At 44.9% G+C, this 12,196-nt stretch overlaps 1 protein-coding gene and 1 long non-coding RNA gene across 3 annotated transcripts in view; one reads left to right on the top strand and one right to left on the bottom strand.

Moving 5' to 3' along the window:
* Positions 1-3,380: 3,380 nt before the first annotated feature.
* LOC149372383 (uncharacterized) overlaps positions 3,381-12,196 on the bottom strand; it is a 40,244-nt gene continuing 31,428 nt past the window's right edge. For both annotated transcript variants that reach the window (XM_089586190.1, XM_089586183.1), the window contains 6 exons: positions 9,652-9,735; positions 8,744-8,891; positions 7,135-7,316; positions 6,240-6,439; positions 4,771-5,023; positions 3,381-3,507 (listed from right to left, as the gene is read on the bottom strand). In XM_089586190.1, coding sequence (XP_089442316.1) covers positions 5,008-5,023; positions 6,240-6,439; positions 7,135-7,316; positions 8,744-8,891; positions 9,652-9,735 — 630 coding nt within the window. In that variant the 3' untranslated portion in view covers positions 3,381-3,507; positions 4,771-5,007. The remainder of the gene's footprint in view (positions 3,508-4,770; positions 5,024-6,239; positions 6,440-7,134; positions 7,317-8,743; positions 8,892-9,651; positions 9,736-12,196) is intronic.
* Positions 7,029-9,268, top strand: LOC149372385 (uncharacterized). The gene is made up of 2 exons (XR_016292337.1): positions 7,029-7,350; positions 8,750-9,268. It is a non-coding gene; the product is annotated as an uncharacterized LOC149372385 (long non-coding RNA).

The raw sequence follows: 12,196 nt of genomic DNA, 5'->3' as shown, positions 1-12,196 counted from the left end.
AAATTGGAGAAGTTCGTGAATTTTTGACGCTGTAATGCGCGTAATTTTACAGTCGTATTCCGCACATAAAGCGCCACTGCCGCCTTGAAGGAATGAACAAAATGTTTCATCTTACTCGACTGCGGTAAAAAAAAAATAACTGAGGTAACGTAGGAAATGCGTAAATGCGTAACGAAATTCAAACGCGCCTTTCTGCATGCAGATTACTGCATTGCGATGCCTCATAATAACTTTATCGCTTTAATTTATTTCTTCTTGACAAATACACAGCGCGTACAGCCTTGCACACGCCATGCATGAAAAACAGTGTTCTGTTTCATTTAAATATCCTTGGCGGCAACAATGTTTTCTTAAGAAATCCTTTCCCAGCGGGAAGTAGCTATGACAAACCAGAACTGCCGTTGTTTCTTATCGCTATCGCTCTGGGAATTTGTTTATGCATTTGGTTGAATTTAAGCATTACATTGTTGCTACATTAAAAAATGACCTAGATTCTCAAAACTAAAGTGAATTTAAAGCGTTCTTTGAAAGCCTTTTTCAGGCGATGGAAATCTTTTCGCAACCGACCAGCGACGCCTGAGGAACGTCGCCGACTCGAAGAAACCAAGTTTATGTACCAGTGTGGTCTGCTTAGTTCCTGAATGCATTCTTTTCGCGACACGTCTTTTGGTTTCTTATTCTGGTTTAAGTAACAAATAAAAGAAAACAAGCAGCAAGCGCGCCCACGTAGAGAACATTACGAAAAAACATCCGCAAGCGTTGAACAAAACGCAACGCTATTTTGTTGCCACCCCAAGGAAAGTGCAAGCCAAGGGCATTGGGCTTGCATTCTTCCGTGGGAGGTCGGCAAATCGATTTCGTCGGCTGAGGAAATAGAAACGCTCGGATCGCTGAGTGCCTCCGTTTCGTCTCATTTTTTTTTTTTCTCACGCCTTCCCGAGGCTCGTACAAAATGGTCTGTCCCCAGAGGCGCCGAGAAATGCACTTCAAACAATGCATCGGAGAAGAAGCGTTGCCGGGCATAGGCGCGTAACAGAGAGCGGCTGAAGGAGGTCCCCCCGTTTATCTCAGAGCCTCTCCCTTCTACTCACGCCTCCTCCTTTTCTCCTTCCCCACTCTCTGTCTACCACTTTTCTCACCATGGGAGAATATCAATTATAACACGGGCTGGGGTCTCAGCGAGGCGAGTATTGATTCCAAAGCTAGACAGCCCGACAAATCGCAGCCCACCCTAATGGCACAATCGGAGAGACTTTTCTTTCTGTGTTTCTCTTCAGCGCCATTTCTTCCTAATGCGCTCCAGACTTCAATATTTCTTAGCACCCTTGTGCAAATGCAAAAGACACGAGGCGTACGGAGATTAAAAATACTCGTCAATTCTTGAAATGTGCTCACATCTTGAAAGTTCCGTGTCAGGATGTAAAGTAGATAAGTTTTAAGCTTAGCGTCCTCTTCTTTTTGTGAGACGGCTTGTTTTTCTCGTGTCAGGCACAGTGTTCTTGGAAAAAAATTTTGAATATTGGAATATTGTGAGGTGCTACGCTGTAAGGATTGAAGGTAATGGTCCATTCTTTTAATGCATAGCAAAATTTTTCTTTTAAAGTTTTTCCATCGTTCGCATCGAGCAGTGAAGACTGCCATAAAAAAATCAATGGGGAACGTTTTTTACGATAGCAAGAACGTTAGTAGCAAAAAATACAAAGCTGTCGACGGATGTTCTGCGAATATATTGATTGTTATAGTGAACTGTTACAATATTTACTTATTCATTTATTCAAATATCTTAAGAGCCCTCTGGGAGAGGGTATTACACAGGAAGAAGAGGAGGGGGGGGAGGGGGGCGAACAAAACAATAATGGCAATTTCTGGGAAAAAACGCAGCAAACAGTAAAAAATACCACAAAATAAGTACTAGCTAATTTTACAAGCGGGATAAAAGTTCGCACAAAAACAAGATAGCATAAGATCAGTGTAAAAACTGAAACACCTCGGAATTAGAATACTAAAAGCAACAAAATTGCGTCCATAAATTCTACCCCGTTAAAAAATGCTTCTGCCCAGAATTGCTCGATGGGAGCATACATGTACCGAAAATTCCCTTGACCTTCGTCAGCAAACAAGGCTAGGGGCTAGGGACTTATGTTTGCAATTACGCGTTGCAAGCATTGACGCTCATCTGCGGGTACCCAATTTTTCTCAGAAAACCCGCAGCATTTTCCGGTTTCCCATCGAGTTTTCCAGGTCGCTAATCTCTTCAGCTTAATTGGAATGCCAAGACGTGCGCTGCGGCGGACACCAGAACAGACCCATCCGTCAGAAGCAGAATCAGCGGCTTTGGACAGGAAAGAAGTCTCTAATGAGGATACGAATAAATAATTAAGTTTCTCAAATTAAATGGCAGTGTGTTACGCGCCCCAAACGCAAGACAAGAGGAAAATTATGTGGTATTAATAACTTCTTCATTTAATACCGCATAGTTTTCCAATGTATTGCGTTCGAAATGTGCAATTTGTTGGAAATAGGGATTCTTATAAAATTTGTTTCAATCTGTAGTTATCGACAGATTGCATCGGTCGTTTCCTTCTCGTGACAATGTGAATTATAGCGGTAGCTGAGGTTGTGTGAAATGCTGATGCTAATATCAGTGTTTAGTAACCCCTAAACGCTCGAGATATGGGTAGGCTGCTCATGATGGTAGCAACAATCACCTCGCGTGCTTTGTTGTGTGTCTTCGTTTTGTTTTATCTGTCAAAAGCTTAGTGTGTTGCTATCATCATGAGTAACTCCGGGTAGGCACCTCGGGTAAGATGTATGTTGCTTTCATCCCTTTGACTCGCATTATCACCACCGATAAGCTGATAAATAACGTTTTTGCTGAACTGTTCCAGTAGCCGGGCTCAAGGGTCAGCCGGTTGGGTGTTAGGGCCTAGGGTAGACTTCCGTCACCTGTGAGTCGCGCTTTCGACCGTGCGCCAAGCACGGTGATTTGTCTGTTCATGAGACGCACATGTATGGCAGGTATGGGAGTGCAGTGTTAAGTGTGTTGGAGTGGCCGGATGCAGTCAGCGGGTGTAGGGTTAGGGGTGTAGGCTGGGGTTGGTTGTTGAAGTTTTATGGCCCGTGAGGGAGTGTTTCTATCCATTTTGGCCTTATGATTTAGTGAAAGGCTGTGCAGATTGTATGCTATAGAGGTTTAAGAGAGGGAGGATGTAGGGGTGCGGCGCCCATGAGCGACACCGTCGACGAGGACGCCATCTCGCAGAACAATACCCGTACGTTTATTTTTGTAAAACTGCTTTATTGCTCCACATATGATGACCTCGATCAAAGATGAGTGCCGCAGGAAGCCACAACCGGAAAGAAACGACGAATTTTGCTTTTTTTCTTCGTAGCTGTTCTTCACTCGAAGTCGCAGAGTTTTAAAAGCCAAACACAGATGCTTGAAACGAGAGTCACTGTGCGCTTATCCAGACTTGTGGTGAGTCCTACAGAGGTAAAAATATGTGGCTGGAAAAAAAAAATGAAAGAAGGAAGAAAAATGAGGTTAATTCAACGAGATGGTTTGGTTGCTAAGCACGGAGAAGAAAACAAAAAGAAAGTGCTTCGGTAGGAGCTAAAGCATGCTAGAGCAGACCGACTATCATATTCGAGACCTCTTATGTAATAACTCCATCTACTCAGTTAGCCACGCAATGCATATCAAACCCCCTGGTAACCCCCTGTCTACTGAAATATGCATTTCTGCTTCTCAAAACTTGTCACATCGTTAGAGTATGATTACCTCAAACTTCATACTTCTTTTGCGTGCTTCAACTGTTTCCCTGATAAGCATAGTATTCAAGAATAGGTAGCAAAAAGTGGAGAAAAGAACCGGTTCATGATGTCGTCAGCCAATGAGCGCGGCGATAGTACGTGAGACAGTATAGAGAGGCACAGGCCACGTTATTTCTTATGTGGCTACATTTTTAGTGTCCACATATTGGCGCTTGAATCCTGGAACAGTTCATGCCTTGTTCCGTGACTTGTCTACTGGCATGACATGAGAACCTGGTACATTTTCAGATGCAGCAAACAGACCCCGTGCAAGAAATAGACTGTAGGAAAGGCGGCACTTAGAAATAATTAATATGTATTTTCATGCTACCGCATATAAAGCTGCCTACTCGGTTGCTGCATTAGTACGTGCTGCTCACGTGGTTCAATTCGTTTCTTGTTAAGGATGCCATGTGTGTCACCGCGAGCTGAAAATTCTGCTGCCAGCGCAACTGAACTTGGCGAATGTGCTACCTAGACAACAAATATAAATATTGCATGCCTCATTTACAAAACTGGTGTACACAGCAGAAGGCAAAAGTTTGTACAACACATCAGAATCTTGATTGAGAACCACGCAGACCGTTCACTCCTGCCCACAGTGCTTTAGCCATTTAATGTAGCATTAAATCAATGTACTGTTAGATGCTGGCTACAAGGTATACGTATTTCTGTGTCTGGAATTCGCGACAACAAAATAAGAGAGTGTAGTGATTAAGCCTCAGTTACCCGGATGCTGTTCAAGCAGCGACACCAGACGCAATGAAAAGTAATTACGTCTTAGTACTTATATATTTCGATGCAACTCCCTACGAACATTAGCACAAAACTGTGGCACTGAAGAGCTCCTTTTAAAGACGGCTTTCCTATAATTTTCCTCGCCTTGAAATCATTGTCAGAATTCCCCGCAGCTTGTTTATTGCAAAAAAAAAAAAAAACGAAAAACGCTTCGCGTACCGAGGTAATGTCCAGACAGGTTCTTCTGGGTGCGAGGTGATCCTTGTGGTGTAGCGCGATTTCAGTCGCGGCCAGTTAGATGCGATGTCCCCGCTCAAGGTATGACGTCATGAAAACCAACATTTGGGACGATATGAAATTCCTACGAGGTACGAACGGCGGTATATCCAGGACAGGAAACGCTGGGCTGAGCCCTTCTCAGCTACTGTTTGGCCCCGACGGAGAACACTGGTACTTCTACACTTGGAGGTGACTGCAAACACAAACAAAAAAAAGAAACGCAAAGCACATATTGACGCTCTATCAGCGTTAACGCAAAGAAGTAACATTTATTTATGCATTTATTTTGACCGACCCGATTGATTGATTGATTGATTGATTGATTGATTGATTGATTGATTGATTGATTGATTGATTGATTGATTGATTGATTGATTGATTGATTGATTGATTGATTGATTGATTGATTGATTGATTGATTGATTGATTGATTGATTGATTGATTGATTGATTGATCAAGCACTGAGCGCACTATGCCCATAACTGCGCCTCGCCCCCTTTCACTAATACAAGAAATCCGGCAGAATTCCGGCAACCAACGTTAAAGAGATGGTGATAATCATCTTGGCACAACAAAAGCAAACCAAGATGCAAAATTATTGAATGGGACGCTGAAAAGAGCCAACAAAACTTTTGCGCGGGTTTTTGGAAGGTTATAAGCATATGCATGTTGACGACAGTGAGCTTCAGTCAGCTTGTGCTAACTAGCAGAAGAAAGCCAGGTCGGCGAAGAATAAAGAAACAATGGTAAAGAGCGAAAATAGAAAGAAATGGCAGTAGAATAGCACGCTTCCACGAAAAATCACCACACTGTTACTATCACTTGAAAAGCCCCTGAAACTTGAGACACCAGCGCATCGTAGTTATTCCCTTCGCTCGGAAGACGACTGAGAACCGCATTCCATGCCAGTTCCTGTTGTCCTCCACGTCTACACGTAGCAGATACATTTGCTAACTGAAACGGAGACACGGCTGAAACAGCCCTTCGAGTGTCTCCTTACCACAGCAGACGTCGCTGCGCTCCCAAAAGCTTTCCTCCGATACGTCAAGCTTCCCTGCCTGTCCAGCACTCTACCAGCTAGCTACATGTCCTCACCAGTGTAAGTGCACTTCGTTTCCTTGCTCCTACATCTTTCATTTGTTCTCTTCGCTTGCTCAGTCCTCTGGTGTAGGGTGGCCTTCCAAATCTCATCTCGAAAAACCTATCCCGTTTCTATTTACACTTATATTTTTAGCTCGGACGCTCTCGCCACTACTACGGCCCCAGAGCTTAACGCTCGCCCTCTCCATCACATGACGTTGACTGCCCGCGAGAAGTGCGAAGCAAGCAGTACAGCACGAAAAACAGTCGTTACATCTCGGAGGAACCGTCGCCAGGGAGAACACAAACAGGGACCCCCGATGCTCACTTGTCTTGGCCGTCGTCACTGACTTCAGTGTTGGCAGAACTGGCCAGTTCGAGGAGTGGGCGCGTCTCGGGGACGGGGCTCACGAGGGTGGCGCTGCCGTGGCTCAGCTTCTGGCTCGGCTTGGCACCGCGCGAACCTCTCGAGTCCGAAAGGAACAGTCGGTTGTTCTCCACGGGGTCCTCCTCTGACTTGCCTGAATCCTTGCGAAGGCAAGAAAGACATCTTGTGTTCAGATTGATTCAGACGGTGCGCATGACTGAGAGAAGAGCAAAACAATGAGCCCCAGTAGGCGAACTCAGACGACAGGGCACAGCAGAGTATTAGTCATTTGGTGATATTGATCTGCCCTTCGGACAGTCATGGAGAATGTTTTCCAACTATCTCTGCCATGTGCCCTAGTCCGCCGGTATAGATTTCATGATGTAAGGTAAATACGCCATGCGTAAAACGGAGGGTCGCAAAAGGCAAACATGTTTATCCCTCTCGAGTCTTCATGATTCTTGGTGCACATAGGTGCCACCCTCTGTACCATGCACTAGTCGCGTTCACCTGAACGTCTATTTGAAAGATGCGTTTCTGCGTTTTTTGTACCACAGTTGTGCCCACTAGTCCCCAGAAACCCATTCGCCGGAAATTAAACCACTGCTATAAAACCTACAATCACAAACTGCTTCTGTGCAAATAAACACAACGCTACTTTTATGGCTAGTTTCTAATCAAGAGGCATGAAAACATCCACTTTATTATGCTTTCTCGTTGATTCTTTGTTTTGTTTTTTTTCTTGAGTGGCATTCTGAGATCGGACTATTTATTATTTTCCGGCAAACATGCGTGCTGTTATTTAGAGTATAGTCTGAGCCAGCTAATCTTCGAAACGTGGCGCTCTTTATTTTACCAGTATGCAAGAACTCCCTTGCAGATCGGTCTCGTCCCCGGACGGCTGCAAGGACGTTTCGGCCGTCGAGATGTGCATGCCGCTCGAGAGCTCCTCGGGGCCACAGGCGAAGGCGCTCGTCACTTCCGGAATGACCGGAATCACTTGCGGAGACAGCCTGCTTCCCACGCCGGCAACCTTGTCTGCGAGCACGGATAGAGTCGCCCCGTTACCAAAGTATGGCCTTTGAAAATAGTACATGAATGGCCCTATCTACTGTGACGGAATTCAATGTTTCTGTATACGTGCATCAGCGCCACAGAGACCCCTAACGTCACACTGGGCCCAACATTATTAGTCACTTCAGTAATCGGCTCAGTTATTCACTGTTACCTTAAATGTAACTTCAGTCGGATACAACTCAAGAACAAAGCGTCAAGTGCCTCTCAAAAAAGGCCCTCAAGCAATTGTATGAGCCGATTCTTATGTCGTCGTAGTTAATTCTCTTGGACCTGCTAGCGCGACATGGCAGGGTGTGGTAGATGAAAGGGGGTTAATGTGGCTTAATTGGGCTGACCACTGCGTCATGAAAATCTGTTGCTGTCTTTGGGTGGAGGGCCCCCTTTGAAGGACATCTGCCACCTTGTTCCTGAGTTGTATCTGGCCATAGTGTGATCGAACGACTCCTTGTCGGTAAAAAAAAAAAAACATTAAGTTTGCTTACACGCAGTGAATTTCTCGTAGTCAAGCAAAAATGCTTGGTGAAGCGGGCCGCGCTCCACGTAAATCAAGCGTCATTGTAAAAGGAAACAAACATTATTATTTTTAGACAAATTCGGCGCACGTATACATGTCTTAGCCTACGTATAGTCACGGAGGTAGGTATAGTTACTGAGAATAATTGTCGCGGTTGGTTTGCGGCGCAAGGATATCGGATATCTTTTTTTTCACATGGCTAAGACTCTGTGCAAATAAACAAAAAGTTACTGGGATTTAGAAACTGAGCATGCTGACAGAAATGGTTTTTTGAGGAGTATAGAACAAGTCACAAGCTCAAAGAAAACAAACGATATCGAAGCGATGCTCTGCTTGCGGATTCCAGATTCGTTGCACATTACGCATAGCGAAACAATTAATTGCTCGCCGCGTGCATTTTGGCTACGTCCGTATTATTGCGCGGATAGAATTTCTGTCCAGCAAGCAATACCATGACCATGAGTTGGTAGTGTGCGCATGTGGAGTCCCCTTTCTTGTTAGCGTCCTTGTTGCGCCGCCGTTCATTTCATCAATACCATGACTACACATAAACATTTAACGAGACTAAGGGGTCTCGTGATATGCGTTAAAAGTGAATGAATTGCAGTCAGCATTTAAAAGTAAACCGATGCCGACGTTAATTGCAAGTGTATATGAAAGCGTCGCTTTATTGGCCTCTATCAGTCGGGTTCCGGCTTCATGTTGCCTGTGTACTCTTCTCAAAGCTTCTGGTTGTCACTGCCTTTTCCGATGCTCGTCCCTACGCAGCCTATCATACTTCCTTGTTCACATCGAGAGCTAAAACTGGCAGTTCTTCTAAAGCGCGCGTGTGTTTTGAGCAACCGGCGTTTTCCTCTTCCCGGTTTCAACTCACCACCAGGAGCGGCTGCCGGCGGAGGAGCCGCGTAGTTCGCACTCTGGCCAGACTGCTTGGACTGGGACTGCATGCGGCTCGGCCACGTGGCCACGCTGCTCAACTTGGAGCGCTCGCCGCGGCTGCTGTAGCCCGAGAGCACAGGGAGCTGCAGAGACAACAGTGCGTCCGACCCGGTATAGCGCTTTCACGCCTACAACGAACTGATGGGAAAGGCGGAGTGCGCTTCTCTCATAACGAGACTTCCGCGATCCCAAGCTGCCCTATTTCTACTTTTACTAGTAGTGGGGCTTTTAAAAGTACATTTCACCCTCTTTATCTGAGCAACAAGAGCTAAAATTTAATCACGCTTTAGTTCACAACACCTACCCCTGTTCTTCTCGCAACGCCAACCCGTGCTGCCCACCTCCCTATGTTGAAGAAAATATGAAACAAACTGAGTACTTATTTGCTCAGTTTAGTACTTGTATCGGGGATACAGCTAATAACCCTCTCGGCACACAAGAGGGGAAATATGCAAAGACTTTAAGAAAAGAACACTTGTATGGAAACAGCAAATTACTGCTTCGTTAATATTGAGGTAATTATTTTATTACTGCTTCCCCCGTGGAGCGATCATCAAGAAGAGCTGCAAGAGCATCACTGTGCTCACCTTGATCTACGCATGTTCAGGTGGGACATTTCATAGCACGGGCTCTCCCCCACTCTTCCCAAAAAAAATAAAAATAGAAAGTGCCCAGCCCGAATCGTCTGAGACATAACCGGCTGTTCAGGCCGAACAGTAGGAAGTAGATGATATTTTACCATCTCTTAATTTTATTTTCGATCTCGCGCAAACCTACAGCGCTTCTTCGGCAGAGTGCGGAAGCCAAAATTCTCGTAACGGAATTTCGCGCGTGATTACTCACCGCAGCTCGGCTTTTTTGTCCCATGGCCCGCCTGCCGACAGCGTATTCCTGGTACTGAGAAAGAACGCAGAGTATGGCATATATCTGTGACGGAGAAAAAAAGAAAACAAAGAAAAGTGAGCGCTCGCACTTTTAACAAACACGAGGAAGAATGTTTTATAAAAATGACCTGATGTGGTATCACATTTCAACACTTCGTTCTACGTCGCAACATTTAGAGTACTGAAACCATGAAGGTCGTTTCAGCGCAGTGACAAGTGCAGCGAAAATATGTGTTCGTTTTTTTTTAGAGTGTAACCTAAAACTTGAGCGAACAAACCTTGCTCGAAAGGCGGCTGCAGCTACGAGATACGGTTTCGTAAAAAAAAAAAAAAGAATTAATGCCAAAGTAGCCATTTCGGGCTACTATAAAAAAAAGGGGGGGGGGGGAGACCTCGGCTTAGCGTGTGCGCAAAAAAAAGATCAAATAAGAGGGAAACGTAATTGTATCTTGAGTTAAAACACCTTCTCTTTTCTGCAATCTAGCGAAAGCCTTTGAGAGTTCGCTAGAATGTAATTCTTAGGCACTTTCTCTCGGTTTAACTTAGAGTGTTTGTCAACTAGCCAAGGACATCAGATGACACATGCCACGTGTGCGTTAGTTCAGCCCTAAGCCCAACCTAACCTTGAATTGGAAACCCGCCCCGGCTATCTGATTCAAAGTCACCATCAGATATCCACTTGAAACGCTGCAATTTCTGAGCACTTTGTTTGCTTTCTTTTCAATTTCCTGCTGCTACCACTACATCAGTAGTCGTGTCTCAAAGCTGTCTTCCTTTTGGGGATTTTAAGCCCCTCCTTGTTTGGCAGATGAAATCCCGAAAGCACAATGCGCACCGAAATGCTAGAAAGCGCCTCAAAGTTTTCTGTCCTCACCGTGGCGAGTGTAATTCGAGAACGCTGTTCCAAGAGGTCAGTAATTCCATTGCCCTCCAAATATCAATCAAACCAGAACAGTTTTGTTATTCTCTGACGTGAAACGAGTCAGATATCTCAATCTACAGTCTGTCTCTCTGTGTATTTTTCCACTTGTCCCAGACTGCGTTGTAGAAAGTGTAAAAATAAAACTATGTGGAAAGTTTTTCGTTCCCCGTAGTTTCTTTTTTTTTTTCTCTCGAAACAGAGTGGAAAGCTTGTGAGTCCCAATCAGAACAAACCAAAAAATTCAGCACAGAGAACATTCTTATTGACCACGCCAGCAAAATACCATACGTAAAATTTACCACAACAGCTATTTAATTTCCTTGCAGAAAACATCTGATGTCTTATAGATGGGATGAAAAAAGCACAAAACGATCTAAAAATATATTGGTAAATACCAAAATTGCGGTTTCACCAAAAACGCATTCCCTGTTTGGTCCACCACGCGTGCCTGAGGCAACATAAATGGAAGCGACGTTGTCAAACGAAATACTTGCTGTTTACTGCCTCTGTACCTTTAACTGACGTTTTTCATTAGAGAACGCGAAGAAGCTAAGAGTAAATTCAGGCGACGGCGTCGACGTCCTCTTTTACAAGAAATGCGAGAGCTCGACATTCCACGAAACGACGTCCAGGTTTGACTGTAAAGCTTGCTTTCTCTCATTTGTTAACTTTGTGCGGAAAAGCCAACGTACGAAAACTCAGCGAGAGATCCAGGTGACGCGGTTGAAAACACGCTTGCACCACGCATCCCACTCCCAAATCTTCCAAAAAAAGTTTTAACGGGACAGCATTAGTACCCCCATGTCGGAAAAAATTTCCCGGCGTCGGCGACCGTTTGAAGCATCGCAGCCGGAGCAACCGGCCGCTCCGGCAACCTAATTGGAACAACTAGGTCTCGTTACCTAGTGGCGTCATCACAATTAAAAATAACGTATTACTAAAAGAAAATCTAATATGCACAGGGTGAAGAGCACCATGGCAGCAGTGGCTAGATCTAGCGACTGGACAGTGGTGCCGCGCAGCCGTGATCCCGCGGCAGATTCTGTTTTGGGCCCACCGCTAGCCAAACGATTGCACAACCTCATCTTCCCAGCAGGCCTTTAGTAAATGAAGCGGTCCTTAGAAACTCGCATAGCTGGCGCCACATTTCCCTCTAGGTAATTTAAGAAATTTTGTATAATAAAACGGAGCAGCTGGATACTTAAGCAAGGCTTTGCAATCATTCTATTTTTATACAGCAGACACCCTGAGCAGAGGCAGACGAAAAAGACGCCTGAGAGCACGAGCACTCAGTGATAACTGACTCTTTAATGGAACTAAAGCACAGCAGTCTTAATGTCACCGAAGGTCGCAACGGCGGCTATGTGGATGTTTTCTAGAAAGAGCTCATTGCCCCAGCTATTATTACTGCGTTCTGAAAGCTCCAGTAAACAGCCCGCTGGACCGCCTTTTTTTTTTTACATACTGATAAAATGCGGCTCTGTTGGGACATTTCCATTAGAGCGAATCAACATTCCTAGAGATACGTATGTGACTCTTTAACGTCGCTTACTGTGTCCACTGTACAGTAAGTATAACTGTG

The sequence above is a fragment of the Amblyomma mixtum genome, chromosome 1 (assembly GCF_055824585.1).
Source record: "Amblyomma mixtum isolate Tamu chromosome 1, ASM5582458v1, whole genome shotgun sequence".
Lineage (NCBI taxonomy): Eukaryota > Metazoa > Arthropoda > Arachnida > Ixodida > Ixodidae > Amblyomma > Amblyomma mixtum.
Note: the sequence above shows the minus strand (reverse complement) of the source record. Positions and strands in the feature narration are given on the sequence as shown.